General features: G+C 44.8%; 1 protein-coding gene across 2 annotated transcripts; it reads right to left on the minus strand.

Annotated features, from left to right (window-relative positions):
- Positions 1-359: 359 nt before the first annotated feature.
- On the minus strand, positions 360-15,306 carry LOC116987431. 2 transcript variants are annotated; one of them, XM_033043469.1, is made up of 4 exons: positions 15,039-15,306; positions 3,942-3,994; positions 3,689-3,821; positions 360-1,448 (listed from the first exon to the last, which is right to left on the minus strand). In XM_033043469.1, the coding sequence occupies exons 1-4, from the start codon at positions 15,139-15,141 to the stop codon at positions 709-711; spliced, it is 1,029 nt and encodes a 342-aa protein (XP_032899360.1). In that variant the 5' UTR covers positions 15,142-15,306; the 3' UTR covers positions 360-708. The 2 variants fall into 2 exon arrangements, with proteins under 2 accessions (XP_032899360.1, XP_032899361.1); XM_033043470.1 differs by lacking the exon at positions 15,039-15,306 and adding an exon at positions 7,438-7,604.
- Between the last annotated feature and the right edge of the window lie 2,031 nt (positions 15,307-17,337).

The raw sequence follows: 17,337 nt of genomic DNA on the forward strand, positions 1-17,337 counted from the left end.
TCTCCAGACTGAACCGTTAACTGTTTGTCTTTCCAGAGGTGTTGCCTGACCTGCAGGTTTTACTTCAGATTTTCAGAATCTGCAGGGTTTTTTAATTTCACTGCTTGAAGAATAAGAATAGTCTCTGATATAAACCTGTGCCTCTGTAACTGTTCCTAGCACAAGTCAGGACCTTCATCAGTCCGAAGAAAGAATTCCATTTGACTTCTGTAGATCTAATGATCGGCCACGATACGACCCATTACCACTTTCAAGGACACCACAGTGCCTCCCAGATATATTTTTGTCCGGAATACCACTAACCTATTTCTCTCATATACTGTGCTTGCCTTGGAGCATAGTCAGTGATCAAGTCATGATTATAAAATATTATTTATTTAAGATCCACATAGTTACATTTTCATTTCATATAGATAGAAAATACATTATTACGAATAACACGAGAGACTACAGGTGCTGGAATCTTGAGCAGAAAACTGCGGGAGGAACTCAACTGTCAAGCAGCATCTGTGGTGGGAACGTGATTCTGCCTGACCCACTGAGTTTCTCCAGCAGCTTGTTATTGTGCTTTAAGGGTAATTAGGTAAAAAATAGCTGCAGAGGGCAATTCAGCTAGAAGGAAGCGGATCGTGCACATTGAGAGGAATACACAGTCTCTGTTACTGAGTTATACCAATCAACTTCAAAGGTTCAATACAACTGCGCTCTTCACTTAATAAAAAACCTCGAGAGCCTGGTGTAACTGGGTTCCATGTGACCCAGAGACCGGAGGAAGTTCTTCAGCCCTTCCTCCCCATCTTGTTGATGTGTTGATTGCAGCTTCTCGAAGCTTACTCCTTGCATTGCAAGTTTATCAGCTAACTGAGAGGAAATTATTTTTTCTTTGAGTAAGGGCCGCAAAGACACTTGGCATTCAAGCTGGGAGAATGAAAACTGACTGCTCTTCTTTTGTTCTGGAGTAAATTTTAGGACAGAATACAGCTCCTGCAAACTTTTTGCATCTTCCACAGCATTGTGAGCGTTATAACCTTTCTTAAGAAACACTTTCACTAATTCAATTTGCTTATAACTATTGACCTCTGACCTGGGAACAACAACTTTGGTGAGCAAGAGAGTATCTAAGAATCCAGTTATACAACTGTCAAACTGATCTTTCATGGAGAGCTCTTGCAGACCTCGTAAAAGTATAGGAGCATCAAACTTCCTGATGTTATGCCCTATTATCAGAGGTGAGGGCAGAGACTGCAGGAAGTGGAGGAAAGCTTCCAAGGTGTCCTGAAGGCTGCTGGCCTGCTGAGGTTCCCCTCGAAGGTATAGGACCCCGTCCAAGACTTGAAATCCATTAATGGCAAACGCACCTTCCGAGATGGGCTTACTAGGCAAGATGTACTTGTTAAAGATCTTCTCGCCACTCACTGCCGACAACTGCACAATGTCACAATCATTTTCTGGAAGATATAATGATAAAGCACAACATTTCTTTCAGGGAAATTGATGGTGTAGCAACAGTGAAGAGCTAGAACAACTGAGAAAGTAAACCAAGGATTAACTGATGGAATTTAACTGTGACAATTGCAGTTGACACATGACTGTGGCACTTTGGCAAGACAAACTGGAACAGGGCTCTGGGGATTGTTATAGAACAGAGAGGCAAGAGGATTGTGGTAGACATGGTGAAGAAGGCTTTCATCGAGCGGGAACTGAGTATAAAAGTTGGGACCTGGTGCTACAACTGTACAAACATTGGTTAGAACGCACTTGGAGTATTATGTAAAACACAACGTGCTGGAATAACTCAGTGGATCAGACTTCATTTGTGCATGGAATCGATAGGAGACTTTTTGGGTCGGGACCCTTTTTCCAACTGGTTGTAGTGGGGAGGAGAGAGGAAAGACACATAGAAAAGAGGTGATGGTGTTAATGTCCGTTTTACTTCAAACAGACAAAAACACAATAAAGTTAGTAATAAAGCAGTAAGATCTTTATTTCGCCCAGGCGAGCATGACAGTCAACTCACACAGTATGTAAAATACAGACTCTAGAGTCACTCTATCCCCACAAATAGAGGTAATGTTCAATCAGATATATCTATACCCCAATAATCAGCAATTCAACAATTCCTTATTTTACAGAGCATAGCACAGTCTCCTGCCTGTTAAAATCAGAGGATTGACAGGTTCTTCCAATAGAGGAAAGGTTAGCCCATATATGGTTCTGCTGAAGAAGCTTTTTTTTGCAGATTCAAGCACTTGGTTTTTGACCTTGTTGACGTACATTACAATCTTGTAGAGTAAAGGGTGGGAACGAATTGTCTGAACATTTTTCTGATTGTTTATATCATAGAGAAAGACTTTCATGTTATTGTGCTGTTATCTCGCTAATGTTATAGAAGAAAGGCGAAAACATTCATGTTATTGTGCTGTACTCTTCTTAGTGTTAAAAGGAGGAAGGTTAAGCATCCATTTTATTGCTTCTAAATCTACAGCTGAATCCATTTTGTAACTTCTAAATCTTTAAACTCTTTCAATGGCAGATGATGTTGCTACAGGTGAGGGGGGTTTGTTGGCACACAGGTGTGGAGTAAGAGGCAATAGTTGGAGATGAATAGGAAACAAAAGGGGAGAGTGAAATGTAAAGCCAGAGTGAGGGATATGGGGGAAAAGGGGCAGGATATGCGCACCTGGGTGGGGAGGGGTGGGAGAGGTTGGGGCCGAGGAAAGAGAGAATGGGAATGGAGGATATTACTTAAATTTGGAGAATTCAATGTTCATAGCATTGGGTTGTAGGCTACCCAAATGGAATATGAGGTGCTGTGAGTACCGTGAGCATGTTCTAGTCACCAAGCTATAGGGAGGATGTCATTAAAGATAGGAAGGTGCAGAAAAGATTCACAAGGATGTTACCAAGACTGAAGGCCTTGATTTACAAGGAGAGACAGGATGGGCTGTGCCTTTTTTCGCTGGATCATCAGATGGTGAGGGATGGTTAAGCAGGCTAGGACTTCATTCCTTGGAGCGCAGGAGGATGAGGGGTGATCTTATCGAGATGTACAAAATCATAAGAGATTGTGTATCTGTGGGAGTGCAGTGCAGAATGACTGGTGGATAGAATCCATTGGAAGGTAGTGTGGGATAGGAGAGAGACATGGAGAGAGTGGCATCGGAGGAACAAGGATAGACTGTACAGAAGTGAGAAACAGAGAAACTGGAAGTAGACTGTACCCTGACTAACATACAGAAAGATTGGGCAGGGAGTGAGATAAAGTTAGAGTGGCCTGCAGTGAGATATAATGGAGTGGCTGGGAGAGGGATATGATAGTTTGTTTGGGAGTAAGATATGATGGTGCGGCAGGGAGTACAATATGATGGAGTGGCAGAGAAGTAGGATATGAAGGAGTGGCCGTGAGTAAGATGTGATTGGAAAAAAATGAAGTAGAGATTGGTTGTGATCTGGAATTCACCTAGTTATTGCAACTGAAACCAGTCTCTTCGGTGAGAGGAGAGAGACGAGAGAGAGAGAGAGAGAGAGCAGGACTTTGGAGAAAGAGCAGGAGAATCAGGTGGACAAACTGATCTACGGAGGGCCAGCAACGAATGGATGGGATGAATGGCCTCCTATGCTGTAACAATCCCTGGGCTCTCAGCACCTATGGTTCATGCAGCAGAGGAAGTCTTGTGCGATCTGTTACCTAGGCCTGTGGTTTCCAAGTCAAAGAACACCAGGGTCTCCTCTGTGGTCTGCTGAGGGCCATCCTGTCCACCACTGGGCATCTCAGCTCCAGACTCCCTCTGCATTGCATCTTCAGCTCCATTTTCTCTAACCTGTGGGAACAGGATTCACGCATCAAACCAACTTTGGTCATGTTAATAAATAACTCTATAAATGGTGGTTAGATGCACAGAACTTGTCTCCCAGTCTGGAACCTTTGTACAGATGCTTACCTGAGGAGATGCCATCTCACTCACAGTTGCTTTGCCGAATCTTACTGCAGGACCTGTAATTACAAAGCTCATGCTCAGAGATGACTCAGTATCCCTTTCACGTTCTTCTCACTTCACCCCTTATCCCTGAAAACCGCTCTACGATGCTGGTCTGACTCGGGAATGCTGGAATGACCCAGTCAACCGCACTGTGGGGCATTCCTAGACTCGTTTCCCCTACTCTGAGCAAGAGACTCCGTCCCATTCAGATTACCAGTAACAACCATTTCTTAAACCTGTCCCCCTCCTGACCAGACGCTAGCCCAAATTGTAAGGGATGAGTGAGTGGGAAGGGGCACAACAGACACTGGATTCAGGATTTAGTGTTCGCACTGACCGAGTGCCTTAACGAGGGATCATCGGCTCAGAAGAGATCGAAGAGCAATTTCTTCACCCAGAGCAATTTAAATCCATGAGGTTGTGGAGTATCAGTCGCTGAGAGAGGTGGATCGATTTGTAGATGTTACCAGTGTCACCTCAGTGATCAGTTACCATTGGCCTCAGGTCGCCGGGACCCTGTCCTTCACATCACCATGTGCTCCGGGCGGACTACAACCCAGTTCCCATCCGGAGCGCAGTGAACGGGAGCCCAATACAAAACGTGTGGTTCCCCGCAGCTTGTTTCACCCTGCCTGCACCGACCTTCCCCCAAGAACAAGTTGTCTTACAACTTTAGGCTGTGCACGCCATTCGCAAAAAAACGTAGAAGATTAAAGTTATATTCAAAGTGAAGTGCAAGAAAAAGCAGATGCTAGAAATCAACAATGAACGTGAGAAACACTCAGCAGGTCAGGCAGCATCTGTGAAGGAAACCGAGTTATCATTTTTAGTCGGAGAGAGAAGACAAAGGCAAAAGAGAACGTGAATTCCAGTCAAAGAGAAGGGAGCAAAATTTCAAGGGAGACATCTCCAAAGAGAAGGTACAGTTAATTTGACATCAATTAAAAAACAAAAATAAACCTGCAGATTTTGGAAATATGGAATTAAAACTGATTGATTGACTAACAGGAAATGGAATATGGAATAATATTATGTATTACTATAATGAAATGAAACAAATGTGTCATTTTCTGATTGGTGAGCTGTACAGACTGAGGAGTCACATGGTCAACTTGATCAAAGGCAATTTATGTAATTGCTTAAGCAGAGAGTTGGAGGCCTGGACCCATTCATTGTTGCCTGTGGTCTATATCAAAGATTTGGATGTGAATGTATAAATTAGCTTGGCTAAAGCATGGTAATTTTGCAGATTACACTAAATTAGATGGTATCATAGAGAATAGTTATCAAGAATTACAACAGGATCTGAGTGGGCTGAGGAATGACAAAATGAAGTTTAATTTAGATAAGTGCAAGATGTTAATTTTGGGAAGTCAATCCACACCAGGACTTTCTCAATAAATAGTAGGGCCCTGTGAAGTTTTGTGGAGACTGAGGTGTACGAGTGCCTGGTCCCCTGATAGTGGTGTCACAGATGGAGAGTGGTGAAGAAGGCTTTTGCCCTTTATGAGTATATAAATTGGGACACCCTGTAGCAGTTGTACAAGACGTTGGTGAGGCTCCACTTGGAATATTGTGTTCAGTTTTGGTCACCATGCTATAAGAAAGATAACATTAAACTGGAAAGGTACAAAAAGACAAACCTAGCTGGGAAAGCAAGGTGTGAGGAGAATACGTAGTCTGCAAGGAGGTATGGAGATAGGTTGCATGAGTGGGCAAAACTTTGGCAAATGTAATGTGGGGATTGTAAGGATGTCTAATGCAGAAGAAAAAAGCAAAGAGTAGAATATTCCTTCAAACCTGAGCAACTAGACACAAATATCTTGGTGTCCCTGCATTAGAAACACAGAACGTCAATGGGTAATTAAGAACCTAACGAGAACTGTTGCCTTCACGGCAAAGAGTACAATTTCAGGGTGTGTCTTGCTGCAACTGTACAATGTATTGGTGACACCACACAGGAGGTACTGCATATAGCATTTGTCTCCTTACTTATGTTGGTCTATTTGCATTGGAGACGGTGCAGAGAAGGTTGAGTGTGATTCTCGGGTTAAAGGGGTTGACATATGTTAAGAGGTTGGCCAGGTTAGGTCTATACACATTGGAGTTTAGAATAATGGTAAGTAATCTTATCGACACATCTAAGATTCTAAGAAGCTTAACAGGGTGGATGCAAGAAGTCCGTTTCCTCATTATGATATCTAGAAGGGGTGGAAGATTGCAACCTTCACGTGGTCCCCTTGTTTCGACTAATGCAATCAACTCGACGTGCACAAACAAAAGATCAAATAGAACAAAGGTACACAAAATTGCTGGGGAAACTCAGCGGGTGCAGCAGCATCTATGGAGCGAAGGAAATAGGCGACGTTTCGAGCCGAAACCCTTCTTCAGACTGTTGGGGGGTGGGGAAAGAAAGAAGGAAAAAGGGAGGAGGAGCCCGAGGGCGGGCGGATGGGAGGGTGGGGGGAGACAGCTAGAGGGTGAAGGAAGGGGAGGGGACAGCACAGGCTAGCCAAATTGGGGGAATTCAATGTTGATGCCATAAGGACGCAAGGACCCCAGACGGAATATGAGGTGCTGTTCCTCCAATTTCCGCTGTTGCTCACTCTGGCAATGGAGGAGACCCAGGACAGAGAGGTCGGATTGGGAATGGGAGGGGGAGTTGAAGTGCTGAGCCACCGGGAGGTCAGGTAGGTTATTGCGGACTGAGCGGAGGTGTTCGGCGAAACGGTCGCCCAACCTACGCTTGGTCTCACCGATGTAAATCAGCTGACATCTAGAGCAGCGGATGCAGTAGATGAGGTTGGAGGAGATACAGGTGAACCTTTGTCGCACCTGGAACGACTCCAGGTGCGACAAATTTGACCTGAACGATCAAATAGAACAAGTTGTTCTACAACTTTAGGCTGTGCACGCCGCACGAAAGAAGAAGAAGCTGAAATCTAGAACAAGGGGCAGGATTGCAGAACAAAAGATCACTGGGGTAAAATGGTGATGAGGAAGAGTTTTGTTCTCCGGGGAGTAATACATTTTTACCTCAAAGGACAGAATAAAAGTGGTTCATTTGATATTTTCAAGAGAACTAGATTTAGCTCTTAAGGCTAAGGGATTCAAGGGATATGGGGAAAAAGCCGGAATGGGCTACTGATTTTGGATGATCAGCCATGATCATATTGAATGGCGGTGCTGGTTCGAAGGGCTGAATGGAATACTCCAGTACATGTTTTCTATGTTTCTAACTCACCGGTAATTCCCGATCGTCCCTTCCCAACACTTCCAACCACCTGCGTGCAGCTGCAGTTTCCAGAGCTGGAAATCTGAGCAAACAGAAGCTGCTGGGAACACTCAACGAGTCAGGCAGCGTGTGCGGGGATGCGCTGCATTCGCTGCCACTGAAACCTCGCTCACTTTGCAACAGTTTCCTGATCCCGTTAAACGGCTCGCCATTTTATCTCACCTCCAAGTCTTTGACTCTGCTTCTCTGCGCCGGGCTCGGGTCTGAGCCTCCGACCTGGCCCGGAGAGACTGGGGCGAGGAAAGAGCCGGACGGTGGCAGCGGCGAAGGGTCGTCTGAGCTGCCTGTCTGTCTGTCGCCTGCGAGGAGCCGCTGTCCTGCCTCACTCCGCTGCTGCCGGAAACGGGCGCTCTCCTCGACCAGCAGAATGAGAAACGAAAGTGAAAGGGCAGAGTCCGGGTGCTGTTCTTAAAATGGTGAGATTACCTCCAGCCTGACCTGATCCCATCATCCAGCATCTGCAGAAAAGCATCTGTCCATCCCCCAGATTCCCGTTCACCTCGGTCCCCATCTCTAATAATTAGCCAATCCTGCCTAGACCCAACTCATTCCAACCCTCCTGACATCCCATACCCCTCTCTTTACTCCCACTCCCTCCGCTGCACCCTGTGTTGATGCCCACCCAACTCCCTGATCACCCTGTTCCCATTCAGCCCCCCCCAATCCCAACCCATCCATTTCTGATGAAGATACTGACTCATGCTAGGAACAGTCTCATCCCAACCATTTCTATCCTGTCCTCCCTCAGCTTTCCTGATCTGTTCCCTCACATCTACTCATTTTCAACCTTCCTCACCACCGTGCTTTGTAAGATATCAAACCATTTATAATGAAATAATGACTAAATACCATCACTTAATTAATGTCTAAATACGACCACGTCAGGATTTGGTCAACCAGAGAGAATGTGTGCACACCAGGCTACAGAGAGGGCCAAGTCAGGGAGGGCTCCATTTCCAGGCATTAACCGTCTTGCCAGGGGCAGAGCAATTGTGCAGGGGGGGGTAGATACCTCGCTGGTGATTATAGGGTTTGAGTGTGAGTTCATGCCAGAAGAATACAATAAATGCTGGAAAAGCTCACCAGGTGAGGCTGTGTGTGTGCTACAACTCCACAGCTGTTGACATCACTTGACACAGATTATAATCTGCATTCATGTGTTTATGTTTACACTCTTGCATTCACTTATCGATGAGATCACCTTCTTCTCTCCATGTCGCCCTGTTTTTACCCTCTCACAGACATCCCCTCTCCACACACTCCTTGCAGATTACCACGCTTCTTTTGTCTCCTATTCAGCTCTGGTGAAGGATATTTGACCAACTATATTTTCCGTGTCCCTGACCTGTTGAGTATTTCCAGCATCATCTTGGTTTGTACTGAATATTCACTTTGAATGAATGAATGAATGAATGAATGAATGAATGAATGAATACGTTTATTGTCATTGCACAATACTGTGCAACGAAATTGCATTACATCTCCTCCGGTTAAAAAAATACAAACACGACAACCATTAACACATATGTACACTTATTAGTAAAATAATAAATAAGTATTTAAAAAGAATTAAAAAGAAATTGGCGGCATTTCTTGGAATTACATTTTGTTTCCCCAGTGTTCTCTGTTGGAATTAAGCTCTTTTATCGCACATGGGTAGAAACTATTTTTTAGTCAGAGACCTGAATCGCCTCCCAGAGGGTAGCAGAGTGAAAAGGTGGTTGGCAGGGTGGGATGTGTCCTGCTTGATATTTGTGGCCCGGCGCAAGCATCGGGCCCTATATATATCATCCAAGGAGGGCAGTTGAGCGTTTGTAATGCTCTGTGCAGTTTTTATAATTCCCTGCAGCGCCCTCATCTCAGCCACAGTACATCTAGCAAACCACACCAGGATTCCATAGGAGAGGATACTTTCCACGGCGCATCGGTAGGACAGCAGCAGCGGCTGTGAGACGTTTGCTCTCCGCAGAGACCTCAGGAAATACAGCCGCTGATGTGACTTCTTCACGAGAGTGACGATGTTCATTTGCCATTTGAGGTCCTGGGAGATGTTTATTCCCAGGAACTTAAAGCCAGTGACTCTCTTCACCATGTCTCCTTTAATGTATAAGGGAGCAGGTTCCTCTCTCCTCTTCCTCCTGAAGTCAACGACCAGTTCTTTTGTCTTTGATGGGTTGAGTACCAGGTTGTTTTTGGTACACCAGACAGTCAGTTTTTGGACTTCATCCCTGTAGGCAGACTCGTCGTTGTTGTTTATCAGTCCCACCACAGTCGTGTCGTCCGCAAACTTGATGATCCTGTTTGTACTGTGTGTTGGTATACAGTCATAAGTGTATATTGTATACAAGATGGGACTCGGCACACAACCTTGTGGCGCTCCTGTGCTGAGCGTCAGGACTGGGGAGTAATTGGACCCCATCCTGACAGTCTGTGGGCGGTCTGTTAAAAAGTCATTAATCCATCCGCATGTGTTTGCATTAACACCCAGATCAGACAGTTTGTCCACCATTCTGCTGGGGATGATAGAATTAAATGCAGAACTAAAATCTACAAATAACATCCTCACATATGAGGTAGGACACTCCAGATGTGTCACTGCAGAATGTAGAGCTATGTTGATGGCATCCTCCGTTGACCTATTAGCTCTATATGCAAACTGATGCTGATCCAGGGTGGATGGGAGTGAGGACTTAATGTGGGCCAGGACCAGCCGTTCAAAACACTTCATCACCGTTGAAGTGAGAGCAACAGGTCTAGTCAGTCAAGCTGGTAATGGATGTTTTTTTGGGTACAGGCATGATGGTAGCAGTCTTAAAGCATTTAGGGACAGTGCACGTTGACAGAGAGAGGTTAAAGATGTCGCTAAAAACCTCCGCTAACTGGTCTGCACAGTCCCGCAATACTCTCCCTGGGATGCCATCTGGGCCAGCAGCCTTCCTGGGGTTGACCCTGCGGAATGTTCTTCTGACGTCCTCCGTACTCACAGTGAGTGGCACAGTGAGTGCCAGGTCATCAGTGCTGGGTGCGGCTGCAGGTGCAGGCTCCGCCTCATTCAGCTCAAAACGGGCATTTTGACCTATTCATTCCTCCCCCACCCCTTCCATGATGGAAAACAACCTTGTTTTCTCTTTCCCATTTCTGACAATGGTCTCCAGACTGAACCGTTAACTGTTTGTCTTTCCAGAGGTGTTGCCTGACCTGCAGGTTTTACTTCAGATTTTCAGAATCTGCAGGATTTTTTAATTTCACTGCTTGAAGAATAAGAATAGTCTCTGATATAAACCTGTGCCTCTGTAACTGTTCCTAGCACAAGTCAGGACCTTCATCAGTCCGAAGAAAGAATTCCATTTGACTTCTGTAGATCTAATGATCGGCCACGATACGACCCATTACCACTTTCAAGGACACCACAGAGCCTCCCAGATATATTTTTGTCCGGAATACCACTAACCTATTTCTCTCATATACTGTGCTTGTCTTGGAGCATAGTCAGTGATCAAGTCATGATTATAAAATATTATTTATTTAAGATCCACATAGTTACATTTTCATTTCATATAGATAGAAAATACATTATTACGAATAACACGAGAGACTGCAGGTGCTGGAATCTTGAGCAGAAAACTGCGGGAGGAACTCAACTGTCAAGCAGCATCTGTGGTGGGAATGTGATTCTGCCTGACCCACTGAGTTTCTCCAGCAGCTTGTTATTGTGCTTTAAGGGTAATTAGGTAAAAAATAGTTGCAGAGGGCAATTCAGCTAGAAGGAAGCGGATCGTGCACATTGAGAGGAATACACAGTCTCTGTTACTGAGTTATACCAATCAACTTCAAAGGTTCAATACAACTGCGCTCTTCACTTAATAAAAAACCTCGAGAGCCTGGTGTAACTGGGTTCCATGTGACCCAGAGACCGGAGGAAGTTCTTCAGCCCTCCCTCCCCATCTTGTTGATGCGTTGATTGCAGCTTCTCGAAGCTTACTCCTTGCATTGCAAGTTTATCAGCTAACTGAGAGAAAATTATTTTTTCTTTGAGTAAGGGCCGCATAGACACTTGGCATTCAAGCTGGGAGATTGAAAACTGACTGCTCTTCTTTTGTTCTGGAGTAAATTCTAGGACAGAATACAGCTCCTGCAAACTTTTTGCATCTTCCACAGCATTGTGAGCGTTATAACCTTTCTTAAGAAACACTTTCACTAATTCAATTTGCCTATAACTATTGACCTCTGACCTGGGAACAACAACTTTGGCGAGCAAGAGAGTATCTAAGAATCCAGTTATACAACTGTCAAACTGATCTTTCATGGAGAGCTCTTGCAGACCTCGTAAAAGAATAGGAGCATCAAACTTCCAGATGTTATGCCCTATTATCAGAGGTGAGGGCAGAGACTGCAGGAAGTGGAGGAAAGCTTCCAAGGTGTCCTGAAGGCTGCTGGCCTGCTGAGGTTCCCCTCGAAGGTATAGGACCCCGTCCAAGACTTGAAATCCATTAATGGCAAATGCACCTTCCGAGATGTGCTTACTAGGCAAGATGTACTTGTTAAAGATCTTCTCACCACTCACTGCCGACAACTGCACAATGTCACAATCATTTTCTGGAAGATAATAATGATAAAGCACAACTGAGAAAGTAAACCAAGGATTAACTGATGGAATTTAACTGTGACAATTGCAGTTGACACATGACTGTGGCACTTTGGCAAGACAAACTGGAACAGGGCTCTGGGGATTGTTATAGAACAGAGAGGCAAGAGGATTGTGGTAGACATGGTGAAGAAGGCTTTCATCGAGCGGGAACTGAGTATAAAAGTTGGGACTTGGTGCTACAACTGTACAAACATTGGTTAGAACGCACTTGGAGTATTATGTAAAACACAACGTGCTGGAATAACTCAGTGGATCAGACTTCATTTGTGCATGGAATCGATAGGAGACTTTTTGGGTCGGGACCCTTTTTCCAACTGGTTGTAGTAGGGAGGAGAGAGGAAAGACACATAGAAAAGAGGTGATGGTGTTAATGTTCGTTTTACTTCAAACAGACAAAAACACAATAAAGTTAGTAATAAAGCAGTAAGATCTTTATTTCGCCCAGGCGGGCGTGACAGTCAACTCACACAGTATGTAAAATACAGACTCTAGAGTCACTCTATCCCCACAAATAGAGGTAATGTTCAATCAGATATATCTATGCCCCAATAATCAGCAATTCAACAATTCTTTATCTTACAGAGCATAGTACAGTCTCCTGCCTGTTAAAATCAGAGGATTGACAGGTTCTTCCAATAGAGGAAAGGTTAGCCCATATATGGTTCTGCTGAAGAAGCTTTTTTTTGCAGATTCAAGCACTTGGTTTTTGACCTTGTTGACGTACATTACAATCTTGTAGAGTAAAGGGTGGGAACGAATTGAATTGTCTGAACATTTTTCTGATTGTTTATATCATAGAGAAAGACTTTCATGTTATTGTGCTGTTATCTCGCTAGTGTTATAGAAGAAAGGCGAAAACATTCATGTTATTTTGCTGTACTCTTCTTAGTGTTAAAAGGAGGAAGGTTAATCATCCATTTTATTGCTTCTAAATCTACAGCTGAATCCATTTTGTAACTTCTAAATCTTTAAACTCTTTCAATGGCAGATGATGTTGCTACAGGTGAGGGGGGTTTGTTGGCACACAGGTGTGGAGTAAGAGGCAATAGTTGGAGATGAATAGGAAACAAAAGGGGAGAGTGAAATGTAAAGCCAGAGTGAGGGATATGGGGGAAAAGGGGCAGGATATGCGCACCTGGGTGGGAGAGGTTGGGGCCAAGGAAAGAGAGAATGGGAATGGAGGATATTACTTAAATTTGGAGAATTCAATGTTCATAGCATTGGGTTGTAGGCTACCCAAATGGAATATGAGGTGCTGTGAGTACCGTGAGCATGTTCTAGTCACCAAGCTATAGGGAGGATGTCATTAAAGATAGGAAGGTACAGAAAAGATTCACAAGGATGTTACCAAGACTGAAGGCCTTGATTTACAAGGAGAGACAGGATGGGCTGGGCCTTTTTTCGCTGGATCATCAGATGGTGAGGGACGGTTAAGCAGGCTAGGACTTCATTCCTTGGAGCGCAGGAGGATGAGGGGTGATCTTATCGAGATGTACAAAATCATTGTGTATCTGTGGGAGTGCAGTGCAGAATGAGTGGTGGATAGAATCCATTGGAAGGTAGTGTGGGATAGGAGAGAGACATGGAGAGAGTGGCATCGGAGGAACTAGGATAGACTGTACAGAAGTGAGAAACAGAGAAACTGGAAGTAGACTGTACCCTGACTAACATACAGAAAGATTGGGCAGGGAGTGAGATAAAGTTAGAGTGGCCTGCAGTGAGATATAATGGAGTGGCTGGGAGAGGGATATGATAGTTTGTTTGGGAGTAAGATATGATGGTGCGGCAGGGAGTACAATATGATGGAGTGGCAGAGGAGTAGGATATGAAGGAGTGGTCGTGAGTAAGATGTGACTGGAAAAAAATGAAGTAGAGATTGGTTGTGATCTGGAATTCACCTAGTTAGTGCAACTGAAACCGGTCTCTTTGGTGAGAGGAGAGAGACGAGAGAGAGAGAGAGAGCAGGACTTTGGGGAAAGAGCAGGAGAATTAGGTGGACAAACTGATCTACGGAGGGCCAGCAACGAATGGATGGGATGAATGGCCTCCTATGCTGTAACAATCCCTGGGCTCTCAGCACCTATGGTTCATGCAGCAGAGGAAGTCTTGTGCGATCTGTTACCTAGGCCTGTGGTTTCCAAGTCAAAGAACACCAGGGTCTCCTCTGTGGTCTGCTGAGGGCCATCCTGTCCACCACTGGGCATCTCAGCTCCAGACTCCCTCTGCATTGCATCTTCAGCTCCATTTTCTCTAACCTGTGGGAACAGGATTCACGCATCAAACCAACTTTGGTCATGTTAATAAATAACTCTATAAATGGTGGTTAGATGCACAGAACTTGTCTCCCAGTCTGGAACCTTTGTACAGATGCTTACCTGAGGAGATGCCATCTCACTCGCAGTTGCTTTGCCGAATCTTACTGCAGGTCTGTAATTACAAAGCTCATGCTCAGAGATGACTCAGTATCCCTTTCACGTTCTTCTCACTTCACCCCATATCGCTGAAAACCGCTCTACGATGCTGGTCTGACTCGGGACTGCTGGAATGACCCAGTCAACAGCACTGTGGGGCATTCCTATACTCGTTTCCGCTACTCTGAGCAAGAGACTCCGTCCCATTCAGATTACCAGTAACAACCATCTCTTAAACCTGTCCCCCTCCTGACCGGACGCTAGCCCGAATTGTAATGGATGAGTGGGAAGGGGCACAACAGACACGGGACATCCCGTCATCGTGATCTGGATTCAGGATTTAGTGTTCGCACTGACCGAGTGCCTTAACGAGGGATCATCGGCTCAGAAGAGATCGAAGAGCAATTTCTTCACCCAGAGCAATTTAAATCCATGAGGTTGTGGAGTATCAGTCGCTGAGAGAGGTGGATCGATTTGTAGATGTTACCAGTGTCACCTCAGTGATCAGTTACCATTGGCCTCAGGTCGCCGGGATCCCGTCCTTCACATCAGCATTTGCTCCGGGCGGACTACAACCCAGTTCCCATCCGGAGCGCAGTGAACGGGAGCCCAATACAAAACGTGTGGTTCCCCGCAGCTTGTTTCACCCTGCCTGCACCGACCTTCCCCCATGCACCCACCGCCCCCCACAATTGAGCACTTACCCTGTCGCACTCCCGGAGCATGTGCCCAGCGCGGATCACCGGCCGCTCGTTTATCAGCCGCCGCCGAGACTACGCCCGCTGACTCACTCGGGTTCCCTGTCATTCGCACAACAGCAGGGACATGTCCGGGCAGCTCTGGGCGGAGGGGAAGGTGTTTGAAGGGAGGGACGGGACGGATCAGATAATCTTTGGACGGGACGGTTTCCTCAGTATGAAATCTAGAACAAGGGGCAGGATTGCGGAATAAAACATCACTGGGGTAAAATGGAGACGAGGAATAGTTTTGTCGTCAAGTCAAGTCAAGTTTATTTGTCACATACACATACGAGATGTGCAGTGAAATGAAAGTGGCAATGCTCGCGGACTTTTGTGCAAAAGACAAACAACCAAACAAACTATAAACACAATCATAACACACATATTATTTTACATATCTGTGATAAATGTCTGTGTCAAGAAGCTACCATAGCGCACTCTTTTGTTTTTTGTACAAAAATCCAAAAATTCTGGCATGGAATATTTGATATTTTTTCAAAATTAATTAAAATAAAACTGGTACCAAAACCAGAATGGATCATTTTTGGGATATCGGAAGGTATCCCTGAATTAAACGTGTATCAGAAGAATTTACTCAATTACGGGCTAATAATGGGAAAAAAGCTCATACTTAAATTCTGGAAAAATGCGCCCACACCAACAATAAAAATGTGGATATCAAATATGTTTGAAACATTACATCTGGAAGAGATGAGATTCCTCTTAGCAGATAAAGCAAACCAATTCCAAAAGACGTGGTCTACGTTTATGGACCTATTACAAGCATGAGGTGCAATAGTAATTTTAAAAATAAATAAATAAATAAATGGTATCAGGACCTGGCATTGGGAGATAAAACAACAAAAACAGACTTGGTTGGTAGTCTTTCTGCGGAGTTTAATGTTATAATAGAGCGATTGTCCTTACTTTCTTTTTCTTTCTTTTCTAGGGTCTACTTTCTTACTTTACTTCCTTCTCTAACTTCTTTTCTAAGGGGCTTTCTTTTCCCAACACTCTCCTGCACTTCACAACTCTTGCGCACCTTCTTTACTTTCCTTACTTCTATCTTTTTCTTAAAGCTTTAAAAAAAAAAAAATGAAGCGGTACAAAAAATGTATTAAGATATATGTGTTGTGTGTTATTGTAATTTACCGTACTTCTAATAAAAAATAAAAAAAAATTTTAAAAAATAAAAAAAATATTCTTTTACATAATAAATAATGGAAGGAAAAACGTTCAGTAGAGTTAGTCCCTGGTGGGATAGGCGTTTACAGTCCGAATGGCCTCTGGGAAGGAACTCCTTTTCAACCTCTCTGTTCTCACGCATGGCAACGGAGGCGTTTGCCTGACCGTAGCAGCTGGAACAGTCCGTTGCAGGGGTGGAAGGGGTCTCTCGTGATATTGTTGGCTCTGGAGTTGCTCCTCCTGATGTATAGTTCATGCAGGGGGGCAAGTGAAGTTCCCATAGTGCGTTCGGCCGAACGCACTACTCTCTGCAGAGCCTTCTTGTCCTTGGCAGGGCAATTCCCAAACCAGATGGTAATGTTCCCGGACAAGATGCTTTCCACCGCCGCTGCGTAGAAGCACTGGAGGATCCTCGGAGACACTCTGAATTTCCTCAATTGCCTGAGGTGGTAAAGGCGCTGCCTTGCCTTACTCACGAGTACTGAGGCGTGTGATGCCCATGTCATATCCTCGGAGATGTGGACTCCCAGATATTTAAAACAGTTCACCCTATCCACAGGATCGCCATATATCCTCAATGGAGTGTACGTCCTCAGATGATGTGCCCTCCTAAAGTCCATGATCAGCTCCTTCAGATGTTCAAGAGGAGGCTGTTATCCTGGCACCAGAGTGCTAGACCAGCCACCTCCTCCCGGTAGGCCTTCTCGTCGTTGTCTGAGATGAGGCCCACCACCACAGTGTCAACAGCAAACTCAGTGTCATCAGCACAGTGTCATCAGCAAACAGGGGAGTAATACATTTTTACCTCAAAGGACAGAATAAAAGTGGTTAATTTGCTATTTTCACGAGAATTAGATTGAGCTCTTAAGGCTACGGGAATAAAGGGATATGGGGGAAAAGCCGGAACGGGGTACTGATTTTGGATGATTAGCCATGATCATATTGAATGCTGGCTCGAAGGGCCGAATGGTCTACTCCTGCACCTGTTTTCTATGTTTCTAACTCACTGGTAATTCCCATAAGTCTCCTTCCCAACACTACCACCCACCTGCGTGCAGCTGCTGTTTCCAGAGCTGGA

This window comes from Amblyraja radiata, chromosome 25 (assembly GCF_010909765.2).
Source record: "Amblyraja radiata isolate CabotCenter1 chromosome 25, sAmbRad1.1.pri, whole genome shotgun sequence".
Classification (NCBI taxonomy): domain Eukaryota; kingdom Metazoa; phylum Chordata; class Chondrichthyes; order Rajiformes; family Rajidae; genus Amblyraja; species Amblyraja radiata.